Source organism: Tursiops truncatus, chromosome 11 (assembly GCF_011762595.2).
Source record: "Tursiops truncatus isolate mTurTru1 chromosome 11, mTurTru1.mat.Y, whole genome shotgun sequence".
NCBI lineage: Eukaryota > Metazoa > Chordata > Mammalia > Artiodactyla > Delphinidae > Tursiops > Tursiops truncatus.
Window position 1 is genome coordinate 61,458,697 of NC_047044.1, and position 21,215 is coordinate 61,479,911.

At 52.6% G+C, this 21,215-nt stretch overlaps 1 protein-coding gene across 4 annotated transcripts in view; it reads left to right on the plus strand.

The window, feature by feature from the left end:
• Positions 1 to 21,119, plus strand: part of GALNT6 (polypeptide N-acetylgalactosaminyltransferase 6) — a 35,250-nt gene extending 14,131 nt beyond the window's left edge. For 3 of the 4 annotated variants that reach the window (XM_033866708.2, XM_033866707.2, XM_033866709.2), the window contains 9 exons: positions 557 to 729; positions 8,960 to 9,109; positions 10,144 to 10,378; positions 13,660 to 13,777; positions 15,384 to 15,584; positions 16,116 to 16,247; positions 16,862 to 16,963; positions 18,299 to 18,451; positions 19,480 to 21,119. In XM_033866708.2, coding sequence (XP_033722599.1) covers positions 557 to 729; positions 8,960 to 9,109; positions 10,144 to 10,378; positions 13,660 to 13,777; positions 15,384 to 15,584; positions 16,116 to 16,247; positions 16,862 to 16,963; positions 18,299 to 18,451; positions 19,480 to 19,593 — 1,378 coding nt within the window. In that variant the 3' untranslated portion in view covers positions 19,594 to 21,119. The remainder of the gene's footprint in view (positions 1 to 556; positions 730 to 8,959; positions 9,110 to 10,143; positions 10,379 to 13,659; positions 13,778 to 15,383; positions 15,585 to 16,115; positions 16,248 to 16,861; positions 16,964 to 18,298; positions 18,452 to 19,479) is intronic. The other variant, XM_073788665.1, reaches the window with a different exon arrangement.
• Positions 21,120 to 21,215: the final 96 nt, after the last annotated feature.

The following is a 21,215-nucleotide window of genomic DNA, read 5'->3' on the forward strand; positions in this document are numbered from 1 at the left end:
GGATAGAGAAGAGGTCACAGGAAATTGTTTGTGATAATAGTATCAGATTCCAGGGAATTCATGAGGAAATGGATTAGAGAGAAACTGTACATTATAAAGAGAAAAGCCTTTTCCTCTTATTGAGTATGGAAATTGTAGTCACTTTTCTCAGATGTCAGAGTTGCCTTTTATTACTTCCTCTCTGGGACCTCTGGATTGGATTACACTTTATGCATCACACATATCACTGAGGAAGAGAGAGTCAGCCCTGGGAACTCCTAGAGCAGATGAGAGAAGTGAGGGGGATGCCCTCGGCGTCACCGCTGGGGCACCGAGCCAGCTCTGGGGAAGACAGGTTTTGGAGTGGCTTGGTTAGGACCTGTGCAGAGGCTCAGAGTAGGTGGCAAATGGTGGGAAAGCTGGAAACAGGGAGCAGCTATTACCAGCTCCAATGGGGAATGGAGGCTGGGGGATCCAAGGAGCAAAGGATGGTTATAGGAATCTGTGGACCGAGCCCTCCCTGCCCCCGGAACTCCCAGGGACCTGGAGAGCTGTATCTACACGTTCATCCTTGCAGATGTGTCAACCAGAAGTTCCGGCGCTGCCCCCCACTGCCTGCCACCAGCGTCATCATTGTGTTCCACAACGAGGCCTGGTCCACGCTGCTGCGGACGGTGTACAGTGTCCTGCACACCACCCCAGCCGTCCTGCTGAAGGAGATCATTCTGGTGGATGACGCCAGCACAGAAGGTGAGGCTAGGGGGCCCCCCAAGGAGAGGCCTGGGGTCTCCCCTGGCATTCTGTGAAAGCGGGCAGGTGCTCCTGAGGGAGCAGGCACTGCCTCATGGCCTGTTGTCTGGCATCACAGCTCATCATAGAGGCTGGGAGCAGGAAGAAGGCAGATGGGGGCCAGGGGGCAGGTAGACCACATTTCTAGAGCCCAAGCTTCGTTCACATTTTACCCCAAGAGCTCCAAAAGCTTAGCAGTTCTGGCTTCAAGGACTCCCTTAGAGCTACCAAGCCCAACCCCAAGTTAGAAATGCCAGGAGAGGTCAGGGCAGGGCAGAGGGTGGGGACGGCCTTCCCTCTGTTTCCTACCTGACGGACCATGCCCTTGCTCTTGAAGATTCCACCTCAGAAGCCCTTTGCTATAGTTGGTAATAGACAAGTGAGGTTGCTTGCCAAACTTCCACCATTCAAAGCAATTCCAGAAACATCTACGGAGTACTTTGTGCCTGGCACTGACTTAGGCATAGGGGATAGTATGAAAAATGACAAGTGAGGGACTTCCCTGGCGGTCCAGTGGGTAAGACTCCACGCTTCCAATGCAGGGGGCCCAGGTTCGATCCCTGGTCGGGGAACTAAGATCCCACGTGCCATGTGGCCAAAAGAAAAGACAAATGACAAATGAGACCTCTTGTCCTGAGTAGGCTAACAGCTCCCGTAGTCAGATGACTGCTAACAGCACCAACCACAATGGTGTGGCCTGTAACACACCCCAACAGACGTGAAAGGGCATGGACTTGAGAGTCTGACACCCAGGAACTCAAGTCCCAGCTCTGACTCTTCCTAGCTCTGTGACCTTGGGCGAGACACTTAGCCTCTCTGAACCTCAGTCCCCTCCTCTAAAAATGAAGACAGTGGTGGCCGAGGGCTCAGAGATAGGTGGTAAATTAGATCATTCATGCGCTACAGAGTACTTAGTCTTGCGTAAGAGCTCCGTGTGCATTAGTTTCATTTTATTCTTTGTATGGGAGCAAGGCGCTATGGGAGGTGTTATTTCTGTGTGGCATGGCTGGGGCCGTCCACCATGGAGGCCAGGTTAGAGCGGCGCCTGAAAGCCCGAGTGTTTAGGGAGAGAAGAGGTATTGAAGGGCAGTCCCGGAAGAGAGAACTTCCGGAAAAAAACATCAGTGTGTTTGTGCTGTGTGTTTGTGAATGAAATCCATGCCGTGCTAAAAGTATTTATCTGGGGGGGAAAAATAAAACGAGGTATCATTGAAGGTGCTTAAGCTGGAGGGTGACCTTATCTCAGAAGGATGGCAGCTTTGGGGAGGGTAATTGTCAGGAGAGGAAGAGGACCCCGAGTCCAGAGAGGAAGTTCATAAATCACTTGAGCATGGGATGCCGAGGCCAGAACTAGGAAAGGGACTGCGGGATCCATGCATCGGTAGACTGGGGTCCTCCAGGAGCTGAGCCCTCCTCCCAGGTGGCGCGTGGGGGCTGGGGCTCTCCCGGGTTGGCTTCCTGTGCCCATGCTCCCGTATCGAGGGCAGGAAATGTGCGGCCCCTCCAGTGGAGCTGCTGACGCCCCCTCCTCTCCCCCAGCCCCCTCCTGCCCTCTGGGTAAGAGGACTAGGGCCGCGGAGGGCAGTGCGAGGAGAAGCTGAGTATGGGCACTGTTGGTCCATTTGTTCAGGGAGCTCACATTTTCCTGGGAAGGACAGACACCTGGCAGCACTTAGAAAACAAAAGCAGGCAAGTACGAGGGATGCAGTGAAAGGGTCTGGTAGATAAGGAGCAGAGAGATTAGCTTCTGGAAAGGGAGGGCAGGGAGTTTGGCGGAGAGGGTTGGGGCTTGAGAATGGCCTTTGAGGAATCTCAGTAGCAGCAGGTTGTTTGTGAGGAGTGGAAACCAATGCATCAGCTGCCCTTCCTCTCAAACTGGGCTCTCTCATAACCCTTCTCCCCACAACCCTGAGCGGCCCATCCCTCAGAAGCTTCTTCCCTTGAGTCCCATGTGGTGGAAGCTCTAAACAGTTTCAGCTTGTCACTCAGAATTGCGTACATCCCTAAGGCACAGCTGGGCAGTTCCTCTGACGAGGCCAGCCAGTGACGTAGTGCCAGGCCGCCACGGACAGCTTTGAAAGGGCAGAGTGGCCTGTGCCTAGTAAGATGGGCTTGGCAAAGAGCCTGCCCCTTTCGGGCCACCCGACCTGTTCCGGTTCCTTCTGGTGGCCTCTCCCTTGTTGCCCTGGACTCTCTCATACAGTCAACTCCAGCATCTCGGAATCACCTGCCTGAAAAACCGAAACCAGCCATTCTTAGTTTCCTGGGTCCTGGCCTCCTTTGACAACCTGTTAAAATCTATGCCCCTCTCTCTAGAACCGTGCACAGCTGCCACTAGTGTGCACAGACCCACATTTGTGCCTGTAATTCCAGGGAATTTGTGGACCCCGGGATGAACCACCCTACCTTGAGGGCTTTGGGACTCTAGAGGTACTTTCAGCAATGTTCAGTTCAGCAAAGAAAGAAAAAACCCTCAGATCCATGGTCAGAAGTCTCTGCAGTCCACGGTGGGATAAAATTTCCCACACGTTTGACCATTTGATCAGATCACCTGGCTCTCATTATGCACACACACAAACAATGGCCGTGTCTCTGCTGAAATTCAATGTCTTTGCTCTCTGTCCTCCTATCCAGGTGCCCGGCAGCACGGTTTGACCACAAGTGTACGGGCATGTGATACTGGGGGGCGGGTATCAGAAAGAGGCCCTGTGCCAGGCTGGGGAACTTTTTCTTTCCCACTTCACAGTCCGTCCCCAGGCACAGACTTCCCTCCTGCATGGCCAGGTCAGCAGCCGAGGGCCACTCTTGGTCTGGCACATTCCACAAGCTCCTAAAACCTGGCCCCCCCCCAACAGCCTGTCCGTCTACCATGCCCCAGACACGGCAACCCCTTGTCCAAAGCCCTTCCCTGCCCTTGGCAGGGAGGCTGAGTAGGAGAACATATGCCTCCCTCCTGTGGGAATTCGCTAGATGGTTGGGAGGAAATCAGACACTTACCAAGGACCCAGAGAGCCGAGATATGAATAGGATCCTCTGTGAGCAAGTTCCCCAAGGAGAGAGGAGGAGTGGGGAGACGGGGTTGGCCTGGGAGAGGGGCTGTAGGAAGGGAAGAGGAATCAGCAGGGAGAGGAAAGGAGAGGAGGTGTGTGTTTCCTGAAGTCAGGAAACACACTGTGAGAAACGCAGGGGAGGAGACATTGGGAGCACTTTGGATTAGCCCACGATTTCCCCCACTGCCATCTCCCCTGGCCAGTCAGGACTGAAGTGAGTGGCAGTTCCTCTCGTGGCCCCCTGAACTCCTAAGAGACACCAGTAATGCAAGTTAGGAATTATTCAAAGCCTCCAATTCTAGTTGAATTACAACTTCCAGTGTCTATTCTAACAAGTAAAGTTGCTTTATTACTGCTATCTCTTACCTCTTTCCTTGTTTTATAATATAGGAAGATGTCTCTGTAGTAACTCTATGTCCTGGATTTTCTAGGAAAGTTTCCATTCAATATTTTCTTCGCCATAAAGAAATTCTATTCCCGCATGTCAGTTTCACCTGCCAGTTTAATCCTCACTCTTGGAGATGGAAAGAGGCCGATAATGAGTCCTGATTTGGGTTCGAAAATATAGGCCAGTGTCTAAATGTTCCATCTGGGCAGGAGGATTGTAGAATATGCCCAAAGGGTGTTACACTCGTTCCTTTCTCCTGTTCTCCTTGCAAAAGGATTAGTCAAGAAAAATTTCCGCATTGCAGTTCGATTTGAGGCTGGCTAGAGTATAGATGGGCATGAAATGAAAACAGCATAAAACGAGAGAGGAAAAGTTAAGAGAGGAAGTCCTCCCTACAAGAAGGGCTTTCTGTTTTGTTTCTCTTTTCTAGATTTTTCAGCAGCCAAAGTAGAGAGGGAGAGTCCACAAGAGAAGCATAAATAAAGGCGGTTCACTGATGTGCTTAATAAGTATTTATCAGTACCTACTGAGCACCAGACCCTGGGCAGGCTCCAGGGGTATAACAGTGAACAGTTGAACAAGGTGTCTGTCTTTTTAGAGCTTACTTTTTTAATGGGAAAGACAGAAAATAAATAATCGCAGATAATAATAAGTGCTATGAAGAAATTAAATTAGAAGAAAAATAAGAATGCAGGTGATGGGCTACTCAGTAATTAGGCAGCTTTTTTAGTCAGAGTAGCCAAGAAAGGCTACTCCGAATGCTCCCCACAAAGGGAACAGCCAGTGCAAAGGCCCTGAGGCTTAATGTGTTAATGGGGCAGAAATAAGGTCAGCATGGCTGCAGGGAAGCGAGCAAGGAAGCAGAAACAGCACTGATACAAAGTGAGTTTACAAAGGTGAGCAGAACTGAATCACGAGACCTTTTTAAGCAGTAGTGTAGTGTTTAGATTTTTGAATGTGTGTGGTGAAAGACACATAAAATTTACCATCTTAACCGGTTTTAAGTGTACTATCAGTGGCATTAAATACATTCGCATTGTGGTGAAACCATCACCAGAACTCTTTCCTCTTCCCAAATCGAAACTCTATGCCCATTAAACAATAACTCCCCATTCCCTAGCCCCCCAACCCCTGGCAACCCCCATTCCACTTTCTATGAATGTGACTACTGGAGGTACCTTGTATAGGTGGTATCGTACAGTATGTGACCTTTTGAGTCTGGCTTATTTCACTTAGCATAACGTCTTCAAGGTTCATCCATGTTGTCACATGTCAGAATTTGCTTCCTTTCTGAGGCTGAGTGCCCCATTGTTTGTGTAGACCACATTTGTTTATTCATTCATCCACCCATGGACATTTGGATCGTTTCCACATTTTTGACTATTGTGAATAATGCTGCTATCAACATGGCTGTACAAATATTTTTTTGAGTCCCTGCTTTCAATTATTTTGGCTGTATACCCAGAAGTGGAATTACTGGATCATATGGTAGTTCTTTGTTTAATTTTTTGAGGAACCATCATACTGTTTGGATTCGTTTTTTAAGTGCAATTTTAAACCACCGTGGTGACATGATGTGATTTATACTTTTAAGAGAGAACTCACTGTGGCTGCAATGTCACGAATAGATTGGGAAGAGGAGTGTCGAGTAGAGGCCGGGAGACCACTCAAGACATGATTGCTGCAGTGACGGTGGGGATGGAGAGAGAGAACTGGCCATATTTGCTGAAGGACTGTTTGTGGAGGGGGTGAGGGGGAGAATCCAGCACGATTCCTAGTTTAGAGCAGCTGGAGGGATGCTGGTACCATGTATTTACATGGGGGGAGGCTGGGAGGGCAGGTAGGGAAGAAATCTGCGGCACCATTTCAGGCGTGTTAGGTTTGTGGTTTTGTTAGACATCCAAGTGAAGATGGCAAGGCCAGGACAAGAGGCCCAGGAGCATCTGCATATAGATGGTATTTCAGACATGGCACTGAGTATGGCATGTGTGGGGGGGGTGGTCACAGGAGTCTCATAGACTCCAGCCGTGAGGAATGAAGCCGGGCTGGGGTGGGGTGGTGTTGAACCTAAACGAGGAGGGTCTCGTCTGGGGGACATAAGGGAAAACGGTTGGGACCGTCTGTCTTTCCACACTCGGCTCTGCTACACTCCGCTCTTGGGTTTATGTCCAGTGGGTGCAGGGAGGGGCCTGACTTAGGAGAGCTATCGCACCCCCATCAAAGGGCCTGAGGCTCACACGCAGAATTCCCAGGTCCCACCCAGCCCCCCGAGATTGGAGGGAAGGCGTGGGGGAAGGGCTCTGTAGAGCTCAGGCTGCCCTGACATTCACAGCTCAATGCTTGACGTGCTCTTACCACAAAACCCACTTCCTATGATGTTTTGTCCCTGGGTTATCTCCACCACCATGAACTTCCTGTAAGCACAGTTATGTTCTCAGGGGAAATGTCCGCCGGCAGCCGCGCCGAGAAGGTAGGACTCGCGCACGGGGATCCTCCCACCTCCCTGTTAGAGCCAGCACTCGGGGCTGTACTTGGAGAATGAGCCTAGGAGCTCCGTGAAGGCAGGACCCAGACCCCGGCCTCCCTGCCCAGGATGGTGGCTGGCACCTGGCAGCGTGTTCACAGGTGTTTGCTAAGGGAGTGCTGGGCTGAAGCGGCCAAATGAGGCTAATTTTGATTCATCAACACGGGGGACAGTACTGCCTATTTCATAGCGCGTTAATCTTCACAGAGAAGATTAAACAAGAAAGTTAAGGGCTTCCCTGGTGGCGCAGCGGTTGAGAGTCCACCTGCCGATGCAGGGGACGCGGGTTCGTGCCCCGGTCCAGGAAGATCCCACATGCCACGGAGCAGCTGGGCCCGTGAGCCATGGCCGCTGAGCCTGCGCGTCCAGAGCCTGTGCCCCGCAACGGGAGAGGCCACAACAGTGAGAGGCCCGCGTACAGCAAAAAAAAGTCAACATGGAAGCACCTAGTTCCATGAGTGGCACATAGTAGTGCTCAGGTATTTGGGCTGTGTGTGTGTGTGTGTGTGTGAGTGTGTCAAAGTAGAGAGAGAGTGACTTCCCTGGCGGTCCAGTGCTTAAGAGTCCGAGTTTCCACTGCAGGGGGCCCGGGTTCCATCCCTGGTGGGGGAACTAAGATCCCGCATTCTACGCGGTGTGGCCAAAAAGAAAAACAAAACGAGTAGAGCGAGAGATCAGTCACGCCTCCACAAAACTGACTTCGGACCCCAGTTTGTGTGACACTGCATTGAGAGCGAGGCCTAAGCTCTGGGCCGATTCCACAGCCCTCAAGAGAAAGGACACAGTCAGCTGCCACACCCGCCCCGCCCCGCCACTTCTGAAACCACAGGCAACTCCATTCTGCACAGCGGGGAACAGAACAGTGGCACAGATAAACCAAAACAGCAGGTACTGAAACATCACTAAGATCTGGACTACGTTCCAAGGTGCATTGCTTCAGAATAGGGCTATATTTAATGCTCTGAGGATTTCCGACTAATAACAAGAGTCATGAAGTGAGCCCTCTCTCAGAAGGGGCTGGAGATCTCAGCAGATACCCTTCCCTTCAAAGCGCTTTCCCCATCCCCTCCAATTCAGGATGGTTGCCCCTCCTGGAGACTCCCCCAGCCCTGCACCACCTCTAGCAGGTCACTCATCACCTACCCTGCCGTGGCCCGTTCCCTGGGTGGCCAGGCACACCACTGTGCCTAGCTCATGGAGGTGCTGGGTACATGGTTTTTAAATGTAATTAAAAAGCCGCTCAGCATCTTTTCATCTTCCTAAAGAATTCCATGTGCAGAGGAGGTAATAAAGAGGATTAGAAGAGGGACTTCCCTGGTGGCGCAGTGGTTAAAAATCCGCCTGCCAATGCAGGGGACACAGGTTCGAGCCCTGGTCCGGGAAGATCCCACATGCCGCGGAGCAACTAAGCCCGTGCACCGCAACTACTGAAGCCTGAGCTCTAGAGCCTGCGAGCCACAACTGCTGAGCCCACGAACCACAACTACTGAAGCCCGCGCACCTAGAGCCTGTGCTCCGCAACGAGAGAAGCCACCACAATGAGAAGCCCACGCGCCGCAATGAACAGCAGCCCCCACTCGCCACAACTAGAGAAACCCCACGCGCAGCAACGAAGATCCAATGCAGCCAAAAATAAATAAATAAATTTATGTTTTAAAAAAGAGGATTAGAGTAAGACTTCTTGCTGCTGCCCCAGAAGCCGGAAATCAATACTTGTGTCCGCTCTACCTGTCAGACTTACTCTGAAGAGCCTGGGAGACAGGGACTCAGACAGGGAGAAATGACTGCCACAACCTGCAGGTGTGGAAAGGAGGGGAGGCCCAAGGCCTAGCTCTGAAAAGATGGGGGCTGAGAGGGTGCAGAGACCAAGAGGGGCATCTGAGAGCCTTTGTCAGAAGTTGATACTTGATTTGAGACCAAAGAAACAACTCTGAGGTCCTGTCTCAGACATTAGAGAAGGCGCCCCAGTACGCAGACACAGGATGGTCCCAACAGAGCCGGTGGAATGTCCTGGCAAGGCGACCACGTGCAGTGGGACCACACAGGGGACCTCGTCCTTCCACCACCACCCCCGACCTTGGGCTTCTGTGGAGTTGCTCAATGCAGTGTGGGCGGGAGGGTTAAAATGCAGGCCTGCTGGAGGCCTGAGAACGCCCAGACTTGGTGCACATGGGGGATTAGGTTTGCAACAAACTGGTGAGCTGGCGACAATGACCCTGTCCCTTCCAGAGTACTTGAAGGAGCAGCTGGAACAGTATGTGAAGCAGCTGCAGGTGGTGAAGGTGGTGCGGCAGGAGGAACGGAAGGGGCTGATCACCGCCCGGCTGCTGGGAGCCAGCGTGGCCCAGGCGGAGGTGCTCACCTTCCTGGATGCCCACTGTGAGTAGAAGAGGGCCGGCCTGGCTCTGTCCCCCTTCCCTCCCTGGCAGAAGGAAGAGCTGGGACCATGGCCTCAGCAGAGCACCTTCAGCTCTGCTGTCCCAGGATCGAAGCAGGCTTGGGACTCCCCTAGCTGCTTCTACCCCTTTCTCACCCCAGTGCCAAGGATGGTTATCAGGAGGCACCCACAGCCCCAAAAACAACTGGCAACCCCACAGTTGCTGGGAGTGTGTTCTGGAGCCCCAGACGTTCCTCTCTCCCGCCACCATCTGAACCTCACTCTGAGCCCAGCCCCCGGAGACGCCTCCTGTCGCCACTGGGCACTGGTTGGCGTGTCACTTTCCTGCAGGGCCACATGGGGCCAGGAAGGCCTGCTTCTTGCCCCAAAGCAAAACACTTCCCCACCATTGTCAGGGAAAGAAATGTTCCCTAAAAGCAGTGATACAAATTCTGAGAAGCTATAGCCTTGGAGTCAGAAGGCCTAGATTTGCGTCCTGGCCCTGCCACTAACCAGGCCTCAGTTTTCTCTTCTGTTAAGTGGGGTGAGGATGCCAACCTTACTCACCAACAAAATGAAGGCTAAATCAAGTCATACATGCAGTTCCTCGAAAATCCCCAAGGGATGATTATTCTCCAACTGGAGCTGAAGCGTGAGGTGCAGAGATCCCTGGGAGAGGGGACACCCCCCTGTGAAACCCACACTTGGGTGGGGAGGGCCGACTGAGTGGATAGGCTACAGACCCTGAAGACACCCCTCCAGGGCCTTCCCTGTGCCTTTGGGTCCACCATGTTACTCCCCTGAGACCTCCATTCTCCCCTCCAAAGCCACCTCTGCCTCTTTTGGGGGGAGAGGGCAGGTGTAGGAGGGTCCTGGGAGATCTCTGTCCACTCTCTGTGGCCGTGGAGCTTGCACGTGCTTCCCTGTCCACAGCTAGGGAGTGAGCGCTTGTCATCCTGGGGCTCCCCGCTGGTGGGGGGCACGGGCTCAGCTGTGGGCAGGACCCTGACTGACGTCTCCTGGTGCCGACCTGCAGGTGAGTGCTTCCATGGCTGGCTGGAGCCCCTCCTGGCTCGCATCGCCGAGGACGAGACGGTGGTAGTGAGCCCCAACATTGTCACTATCGACCTGAACACTTTTGAGTTCTCCAAGCCTGTCCAGAGGGGCCGAGTCCAGAGTCGTGGCAACTTTGACTGGAGCTTGACTTTCGGCTGGGAGACCATACCTTCACATGAGAAGCAGAGGCGCAAGGATGAGACCTACCCCATCAAGTAAGTACTGAAGCCTGGTGGGCCCACATCCTGGTCTCCATGGTCCCGGGGACCTGGGCCATCTCAGGTCAGCATTTATGAGGTGCTCTGTGAAGCACTTGACGTATTGAATCATCATCCCCTATGCGGTAGGTACTGTGATTAGCCTTTAATCGTCATCCCCTATGCGGTAGGTACTGTGATTAGCCTTTAATCGTCATCCCCTATGCGGTAGGTACTGTGATCAGCCTGCTTTGCAGGTGAGAACTGAGGCTCCTGGTGATGGACAGCTGGCCTCAGACTATACACTAGAAAGCGGTGGACCCAGGATGCCCATCCCGCCAATCTGGCCCCAAGCCCGTGTCCCCATCATGGCTCTGTCCTACCTCTCACCATAGCAGCTGGCTCTCACTCACCACCTTCTGTGTGCCAGGCCCTGGGCTAAGGGCTTTCCACACCTTATCCCATTTATTCCTCCCTACATGTAGAAGGGTGTGACTGCTGCTTTCAGAGAGATGGAGGGTAGAGGCCACTGTAAAATAGCCATTATAATAAGAGGGGGTGGTGTGTGCACCCAGGTCACCGTCTTTGAAGAGACTGAGAACGTATTAAAGGAAAACAGACAAATGTCCTGCCGTTTACAGTGTGTTGCAGTTGCCCTGAACTTTTTCGGGCAGAGGGCTAGATAGCAGATATTTTAGGTTTTGCCAGCTACAAAAAATAACCCTTTCAAAATGTAAAAACCATTCTTTGCCAGAACCTTAGAAAGCCAGGCCAGCTTTGGCCCACAGGCCACAGTCTGCCAGCCCCTGAGCTAGAGGGCAGATGCTTGAAAGTGTATCCATTGTTTGCTGCCCAGCTGGGTTTGCCTTCCCCTCACGCACCCACCCTGCCCCTCCCTCTCCAGATTGCCTGTTGGTGTTGTTAGAGACCACAGACGTCTCAGCTAAACTGTCTCAGCTACCCTCTGCTTCCGGATCATCTGTGCCATTGCTTTCCTATACTGGTCAGGAAACTGAAGGGTCAACAAAATATATATACCAGGGATAGAGGGAAGCAGAGTTTGGGGATACGGTGAGCAGAGATAAAAGGGAAGGCTTTCTACCCATGCACATGCCCAAATCCTAAGAAATGCTGCCCAGAGCCTCAGTAGGGAGGGCTCGGGTGGGCCGCGGGAAGGAATCCCACGGTCCTGAACAGCCAGCCGCTCTGTGTCCTTTAGAAGGGGCAGAGGGGAAAGGAGAAGGCAGGAGAGAGAAAAGAAATTAGAACTCCCTATAGACCCTCTGCTTGATTCATAGATGTCTTTTGTTTGAGATGTACATCAACAAAACCCCCTTCCCCCAAGCTGGGGGCCAGGCACACAGTGGCACAGTCAGGGACAGGGCACCTGGCCCCCACCCATCACTGACGTCCCCCGCTCTGATGTCCGAGGACCATACAGCTGGAAGACAAAGCTCCAGTGTTTGAGGAATTAATTTGCTCCCTGGTCCAAATGCCCTGGTGGTGTGCAGGGCTTGCCTGAGGCACTTGCATAGGACCCACCAGGAGGCCTGCAGGCAGCACCCTCCCTTCCTCCATTCCCAAAGTCAACGGGAGGCCAGGAGGAGAGGTGAGGGCCCAGGGGACCCTGAGAAGCAGGCCAGGAAATGCAGAGTGTTTCCAGAGGTTGCCTGTTGGTTGTGGGTCTGCAGTGAAGTTCCCCGTGTAGAGTTTATCCTCAGAGATAATTTGTCAGTGGCTTCTTGGTCAGAGGGACCTCTCAAAGCCAAGAGACAGGCCCAGGTTGGGGGAACCCTGAAGAAGTAGCAGGTTAGGGACTTCCCCGGTGGCACAGTGGTTAAGAATCCACCTGCCAATGCAGGGGACACGGGTTCGATCCCTGGTCCAGGAAGATCCCACATGCCGCGGAGCAACTAAGCCTGTGCGCCACAACTACTGAGCCTGTGCTCTAGAGCCCACGAGCCACAACCACTGAGCCCATGTGCCACAACTGCTGAAGCCTGTGCACCTAGAGCCCGTGCTCTGAAACAAAAGAAGCCACCGCAATGAGAAGCCCCACGCACCGCCACAAAGAGTAGCCCCCGCTCGTCACAACTAGAGAAAGCCCGCACACAGCAACGAAGACCCAATGCAGCCAAAAACAAATAAATAAATAAAATTATTTTTTAAAAAAGGAAGCAGCAGGTTAGTTCCAGAATGCTCATCTAGAATCCCAGGACTCTCTGAGGCTTTCCTGGCCTTACTTGGGCTGGCTTAGAACCCCTGGGAGAGGCCACAACCAGTGACAGAAAGCTTGCCTGAGCTTGAGGGTTTCCCAACCGAAATTCCTTCCAGAAAGTGGCTGCAGGAGCCAACTTCAGGGTGACGACAACAGCCATAGGGTAACGCCAAGGTCCTGGGTAATAGCCTTGACCAGTCAGTCCAGTGAACACTGATTGAGCCCCTGCTGTGTGTGAAGCACCTTGACCGGTTCTGGGCTGACAGAGAAGGTTTCTGCATGGTTGTGCCACATGGAGCCACCCACCGAGGGCAGCAAAGCCCCATCCAAGCCAGCCTGGCGTGGCACAGAGGCCAACAGCTAATGATCTCTGTGCACTCCTGCCCTGTCTGCCACCCCCGCCTCCAGCCCTTAGCCCAGCCCCTCTCATGAGCAACGTGGTATCTAAGTTCTAGATGTTTTTGTCAATTAATCTAAACATGGGTCTGTGCCTCCCTGCCTTTGTCTGAAAGCCAGAATCTTGTTGTAGCCCCCAAATGCTCCCTGTAGTTCAAGTTGAGCTTAATTTCACCTCGCTTCCTACTCTGTTTCTGGGAGCACCGATGTCCAAAAACAATTTCACATAGCTTCTGATAACCGAGTATCTACTGTGCTTTAGGAACTTTGCTGCCAAAAAGCAAACGATTGTGGCTTTTCCCTCAGCTACTACACTGAGCTCTCAGAGGACAAGATCTGTCTCTCTTTACTCTGCACGACTAGCACGTAGCACAGGCCCTGGAAGCCCGTGTGTAACACATCCTTGGTTGAATGAATGAGTGAATGGATGCCTTTTAGAAGAGAGTAATGATAATTACATCTCTCCTCAACCTGATCTTAGAAGGTGAAGAGAACATAATAAAAGCTCAATAAACATTTGCTAAGTGCATAAGCTAGTGGAAGAGGGGCTGCATATCCCAGGTGAGAGGAAAGGAGGAGGGAGGGAGTTTAGGAGGCGTCATCGGTGAGGTCACAGCTTTCCACGCCAGGTTCTGGCCCCTCTTCCCCCCAGAAGATGCACATGCTTCTCCCTCTGTCTCTCCAGATCCCCGACGTTTGCTGGTGGCCTCTTCTCCATCTCCAAGTCCTACTTTGAGCACATCGGTACCTATGATAATCAGATGGAGATCTGGGGAGGGGAGAACGTGGAAATGTCCTTCCGGGTGAGAGTGAAGAGGGCTTCGCGGGGGAACCACAACGGCCAGGGGACGGCCTGAGAACCTGTCTCTCAGGCAGTGCCAGGGATATCAGTTCTTCAGCTGAACTTGGAAGGGTGGCTGTTTCCCGTCATGGCCCCACCTTCCCTCTGCCCCCTCCCTGTCCATGGCTGTAGGGGCTTGGGAGTCGGATTGGACAACTTGAGAACAAATTACTGGGCAGAACTCCTCAGAGGGAAGGGGTAATAGAGGTACTAGGAACCAGACATCTGGGGACTGGTGACATCTTTCATGATGTCTGTTGGAAAAGGGTTAGGGTGAAGGTGGAACAGGTCAGTAAGCAGTCACTATCCTTTTTCTGGAAAAATCAGGCTCTGCTTTCCAGGTCAGAGACCTCACGCCTTGGTAGCCTTAGGAGTTTCCCTCCCCCTCTGTTCAGCAAGCCCTTCATAACCATAGGAGAAGATGATGGCCAAATTCTGGTGGGCCCCAGAACCGAGGGATTTCAGGAATAAGGAAAATCAGGATTAGGTTGGAAGAAGAGCTTGCCTCTCCATGAAATCTACACAGATCCCCATCCAGTGGAGAGTAATTAACAAGCGAATGAGCTTGTTTATGAAGTCACCCCTCACAGTGCTTGGCACATACGAGCACATCATTGATACCTGCTGTTACTACGGCTATGATTATGTATTTCTGTTGCTGCTATACTAAAATGAATGACAACATACCTCCCAATCTAAAACCTGAAAAAAGGAGAAGACACAGGTGGAAGGGATGTCGTAAACCAGCCCTCTGACAGAGGAGGGTCACCAGCTCAGTCACCATAACTCCCATGGTTCTGATCCTAGGCTCGTCCATGAGCCTCTGACCCCTGTTCAGTCTCTCTGCAAGGAAGCTAGTGTGCCGAAGGTCCAGGTGACCACAAGCCACCTGATGGTAGCTATGAATTAATGAATTGATGCTTTGATTAGGTCACAAGTTGATCTCGATTTGGAGGAGCTTGAGTTTCCAGTAACACCTGCGTGAGCTGATAAAATCACATTTCCAGGTCAAAAAGCCGGGTGGGGCTTCCCTGGTGGCGCAGTGGTTGAGAGTCCGCCTGCCGATGCAGGGGACGTGGGTTCGTGCCCCGGTCCGGGAGGATCCCACATGCCGCGGAGCGGCTGGGTCCGTGAGCCATGGCCGCTGGGCATGCGCGTCCGGAGCCTGTGCTCCGCAACGGGAGAGGCCACAACAGTGAGAGGCCCGCGTACCGCAAAAAAAAAAAAAAAAAAAAAAAGCCAGGTGTCCAGAGCTCACAGTAGGTAGATGCACATAAAATTCGCCAAGTGGCTTTTCTCCCAAGTGGGCCCTGGTAACCCTCAGGACCCTGCACATTTCTGTTTGCTTTAATCAGAGTGAACCAACATCAGAGAGCCAGAGACTGTGTAGTTATGGCCTGGGAAGAAGCCTGGTCAGTGTCTTTTTTTCCAGCGAGAGAGCGCAGCGCAGCATTTCCCTGAGTCCGTGGACCTGGGGTCTGGCACCCTGGGAATGGAACAGAGCTGCTTGCCGGGGAGGTTTTCCCACCCACCCCCTGAAATCCCCATCCCATATCCTCTTACGGCAGGTGTGGCAGTGCGGGGGCCAACTGGAGATCATCCCCTGCTCTGTGGTCGGCCACGTGTTCCGTACCAAGAGCCCTCACACCTTCCCCAAGGGCATCAGTGTCATTGCTCGCAACCAAGTGCGCCTGGCTGAGGTCTGGATGGATAGCTACAAGGAGATTTTCTACAGGAGGAATCTGCAGGCAGCAAAGATGGCCCAAGAGGTGAGCGGGGAGGGTGCTCAGGAGGTGTTTAGATGAATAGAAGGGCAGAATCCCAGCCCCTGGTCAGGAGCTTAATGATGACAGAGACCCACGCATCTCCACCACCTGGTGCCTTTACCCCTCAGACCTTGGGAGCTAGAGCCCAGGCTGTATTTTGGAGGCTAGAGCATGAAGAGAGGAGACTTTGTTGTCCCTGCCTGGAGAGCCCCAGTATCTTTTAGGAGGGGAGGGAGAAAAGATTTGGAGGAAGAACCTCTTACGGGAAGAATGGCTTTACTCTGAGAAACTAGGAATTGAGGACTGGGAGAAAAGTGGGAGTTCACAGGAGATGCAGGTGGTGCTGTGGGTGCGGGTCCCAAAGCCGAGGCAGGGGGGTTGGGATTAGATGTGGGGCCCAACTGGTCCTGAGCAGGAATGAACAGGAGACCCGCTCTGGGAGGAAGTAGTCCCAGAAACTCTGGGCTGCTTCCACCCAGAAAAGAAGGTCAAGGCTTGTGGAACTGACCCTGAGGGGGCTGGCTCGGTTGACAGAAATCCTTCGGGGACATTTCGGAGCGACTGCAGCTGAGGGAACGACTGAACTGTCGCAACTTTTCCTGGTTCCTGCACAACATCTACCCAGAGATGTTTGTTCCTGACCTGAAGCCCATCTTCTACGGAGCTGTGAGTCCTGAGAACCAATGTGCCCGCCCATCATCACAGAACCCCCGGGAGAAAAGCTCAGGACCACTGACCCCGCAGCTGGACGACAAACAACTGATTTTTACTCTCCACGCTCCCTTATCCGGGAGGAGGACCGAGAGGCCACCCTGGGCTTCTAGAGCTAGCTAAAAACCTTGTAAGGAGGAAACAACCCCTAAGCAGCGGTTCTCAAATACTCACAGGCCTCAGAATCACCAGGAAGGTCTGTTAAGACGCAGGCTGTTGACTCAGGAGGACTGGGTTGGGGCCTGAAAATTTGCGCTTCTAACAAGCCTTCAGGTGATGCTGACGGTCTGGGGATCACACTTTGAGAACCACTGCTCTGAAGGACATTCCCATATGCTGAGGGCTTCTCCCAGGGACCTGGCAGGTTGCCCACCCTGACCTTGCCCAACCCCTGGGCTCTGCACCTCACTTTACTATTCACTTCAGGCGTCTGCCTGAATGAGCAGAGGAGGAAAGTCACAGAGGAGAAATCCAGCCGTGCACACTTATTCCAGGTGGATCCCACACCACAAACCGAAAAATTCCTAACTGTGCTCCCCTGCTTCCCCTCTCTGCTCAACATTCTGCAGCTCAAGAACCTCGGCATGGATCACTGCCTGGATGTGGGAGAGAATAACAATGGAGGAAAACCCCTCATCATGTACACCTGCCATGGCCTTGGCGGCAACCAGGTACAGAGCCCAGCCCAAGGCGAGCCTGTCTCTGGGGCCTCTTCTCTCTTCACAGGCCCCCTTCCTCCGCTCATAATCGTCCTTTCCTGAGGACTAGGGTAGGGGAGATCCAGAGAGAGGGGGAGATACCAGCCCTGCCCCCAGTCTGAGGGAGAATGCATGATACCGACAGACAAGGTCTTAAGCGTGGACCGGGGCATCCAGAGAGGAGTGGGCAGCAGTGCTGGCTGCTAGAGAGGGGCTGGGGGGGGAGGATTGGTTTTTGGTTGGGGTTTTGTTTTCCCACACTCCCCACCCTGGCAGGGGAGGATTCTTCATCAGAGGAGGCTTCCTGGAGGATGCCAGCTGCTGAATGGTGTTTTAGGGTGACTGTGGAAAATTTTTGAGCCCCTCGGCTACACTCAACTTCTATCTTCAATGCCTTCCCTACCCAGAAGGTACCACTATGATCCTAGCACCCATCAGTGACCCCAAAACAACAACCTACTGACATCTCACAGCTACCTGGCATCCTGGGAATTTCCCCCATGCCCTACAATGCCCAGCTCTTCCCTGAGGAATAACTAATAACCTCCCTGGACCCAGCCCCTCAATCTACCCTGAATGCCCAGCATTTGGTAAGTAAGAGGCACTTAAACAGAGTTGAGGGCTTCCCTGGTGGCGCAGTGGTTGAGAGTCCACCTGCCGATGCAGCGGACACGGGTTCATGCCCTGGTCCGGGAAGATCCCAGATGCCGCGGAGCGGCTGGACCCGTGAGCCATGGTCGCTGAGCCTGCGTGTCCGGAGCCTGTGCTCTGCAACGGGAGAGGCCGCGGCAGTGAGAGGCCCGCGTACCGCAAAAAAAAAAAAAAAAGAAAACAGCTGAAACAAGGAAAGGAGTTGCATGGGCCACTGAACAGGATGCCAACAGGATGTTCAAATGAAGACTAAGTCACTGGAGCAATTTCCTGTACCGCTGGCCCGCGTGGTGATTTTAGGTGGTACACTGATGAACATTTTTTCAATAGTAATCTATTAGCAAAAAAGAACTAGCACATGATTTCACCAATAATGCTTTAAATGAGGCTTTTTTTTTTTTGGAGTCCTGACCACTGGACCGCCAGGAGAGTCCCTAAGTTAAGTTTTTAACTAAAGAAAAAACCTTTAGTAACTATTATCTATCATTCCAGTATCACCCAGATGCGGTGGCACATGAATTACTGAAGTCTTGGCACCTACTCACTTTCCTCCCCAGGAGGCCATCTGTGGTTGGCATCTCAAGGCAGTTGGCTTTGGAAGATGGTGGGCAAACTCTCTGCCTGCCCCTCAGGACCTCCTCTTATCTTGTGTTCTAGTACTTTGAATACACGACCCAGAGGGACCTTCGCCACAACATTGCGAAGCAGCTGTGTCTCTATGCTGGTGCTGACACTCTGGGCCTTAGGGGCTGCCACTTCACGGGCAAGAATAGCCAGGTGCCCGAGGATGAGGAATGGAAATTCACCCAGGTGAGTCAGCGGCCCAGAAAGCTCAGAATCAAGAGCCTGAGACCACAACTGCCCCCTCCCTTCCTTCTGCATCTTCTGCCTGAGATACTACGGGGTGGATCCGGACAGTGTACAATAGGAAGTATGGAGAATGTGGGCTTGGTCACAGGCAGGGTTCTCAGGGCCTAAGTAAGGTTTGGTGATGGCTGGTTCTGCTTGATATAAAGATGGGGTCGGGGTTATGGTCCAGGACCAGCTGTGTCATAGCTCACGTATTTATAGGCTGAACACAAGTAGATGAAGTTGAAGAGTCACTTGTGGTTCCTGCCTGGCCTCTGTTTCCCGGGCACAAGGCTATGCACTCACATACATTGGTTTGGTTAATCTTCCAAGTAGGTGGTGTCCCCACCACTAGAGATGGGCCAGCCGAAGCTCAGCAAGTTTGTGACTGGCCCAAGACCCTTCACTAGTAAATGGTAGGCCTGGGGTTCTGATCTAGATAAATCTGACTCGAAAGCATGGGTTCTTTCCATTACACCACACTGCCTCGGGATAAACGATGTAACTTCTACAGGATTGGGCCCAAACCAGCAGCCCCCAGTGAGCCTCCACACCCCACTCCACCCCAATCCCCAGTCCTTGGCTTGGGGAAAGAGGAGCCTAACCTTGGAGCTACAGGGAAGGGAGGAGTCTGAACATGATCAAAGGCAGAAGGTGCGGGTGGGCAGCAGTGGCCCAGGTCTTTGAGACTGGCCATCTGGAGTGGGGGGTGGTCCTGAAAGCCTTTTTCAGTTAGCCCATGGTCCTGCCTTCCTCTGTTCCAGCCATTCATGCTAAAGCTGGGGGTGAAGAATTGGTACCACGCACAGGTGGAAACTCAGGAAGGCATCCCATCAGAGTATCTGGCATCCAAGGAAAGGAATTTGGAAGTGCCCTCTCTGTGCCTCCTTGGGTTGCCTTTTGTCTACTGACCCCTATTTCATTGCCCCCTAGTAGCACTGTCAGAGGTCTGAGGCCCAGGCTGACCGTTTGCCGTGTCATCTTTTTAGGATCAACTCATCAGGAACTCAGGATCTGGTACCTGCCTGACATCCAAGGACGGAAAGCCAGCCATGGCCACCTGCAATCCCAGTGATCCCTACCAGCACTGGCTCTTCATCTAGGCCCTGGATCACCCCCCTGTGGGAGATCCCACAAGCCTCTTAGGAAACAGGATTTGGGGGAACCTGATGTTTGAGAACCTGATCATCAGTTCCCTGTCGGCCTTAGAGATGGATTTCAAACTCGATGCGAATCAAGGCAGGACCTTCCTACTCCTTGCAACAACACTGGGCCCATTTTGTTTCCTCCATGTTGGTGGAAGAGACCGTTAGAACACATAATACGTTACCTAGAGCTCTCCTTCTGCCCTAGAAACAGACTTGCAAAGCAGAGGAGGCAGCTGGGCTAGAGCCCAGGGCAGCAATGCTGATTTCAAGAAAAGTACCTCTGCAGCCACGTCCTGAATCCCTCATCATCTAGAACACCCACAGAATCCAGTGAAACGGTATATTCTACCAGAGGGATTAGAGGTCTAAGAGTCTCCCTTGCTAACATTACCTGAAGCTTCTTGACAGGAATCCTTTATCTTATTTCATCTGCACGATAGTCCCGTGAAAAAGACGGGAACCACCGTGCCCATTTTATAGACAAGAACGCTGAGGCAGAGAGAAGTAAAGGAGCTGGTCTGTATCCTGAACCTGGGCTCCTCCCACCACACCACAAGAACACTAGGCAACTAGCCATCAGCTCCCCACTCTCTCTTCCCTCCAGTCTGATCATTTCTGGCTGACTGGTCTCCATAAAGCCTAGAGCAGTGCAGCCAGGTAGCTGTGAGGGAGACCATATTTAGGAATCCTGAGATGTTCGTTTTGAAAGAAAACTTGTGGAGCCAGTGATTCTCAGGTTTAAGTCCCAGAACCTTTTTTCAGTGCTCCATGTATAATGTAGTTCAGAAGCAAAATAGCCACGGATGAAAATGAGGGTGGGTGAGGGCATTGCCCACCAGCCCCTGAACTTTTCTAAAAGTCTGCAAGCACAATTTGAAAATCATCGTTTTAGTCCAGCCCTATCATTTTCATATTACGAAACCAAGGCCAGATAAGTGAAGTTATTTGCCCCAGGCCACACAACCACGTATCGGCAGCCCTGAGGCTAGGACCCAGATAAGGCTAACAAGAGCCCTGGGAAGTCTGAAGAAGCCGGGACAGCAGGTAGTGTGGAGCACGACTGCGTGACGCCTCGTCTGCGGTTCTCGCGTGAACTCCCCGCACAGAGCAGACCTGCCGTGCGTGTCAGCTCTTCCCCAAGCAAGTTGGACCCCACCACGCATGGCTGCTTTGCCTGAAGTAGAGAGCCCAGCTGCCCAGAGGACTCATTCCTTCTTGGAGGGCTTCCTACTTGAGTAGCAGGCTGTCTTCTTGGACAGCACCACATGAGGGTGCCGTGGGACCACAGCTGCCTCTGCTTCCCACGCAACTCCCCGCCGCAGTAAGTCTCCTAGGTCCCATGGGATAGCCCAGCCAAAGGGAGAGGAGAGAGTGGCCAGGACGTGTCCTGGAGTGGGGAAAGGGAAAAGTTCTTTCCCAGAAGGAGAAGAGAATTGCACATGAGATCCCACTGGAAATAAAGGTTTTATGGCATTGGTAAAGGACGTTTGCACTGGGTTCCTCCTCCCCTGCTATGCCCCTTAGCTGATCCGTTTGGAGGATCAGTTGATTCAAGCTGTGAAGAATCACACACGTCT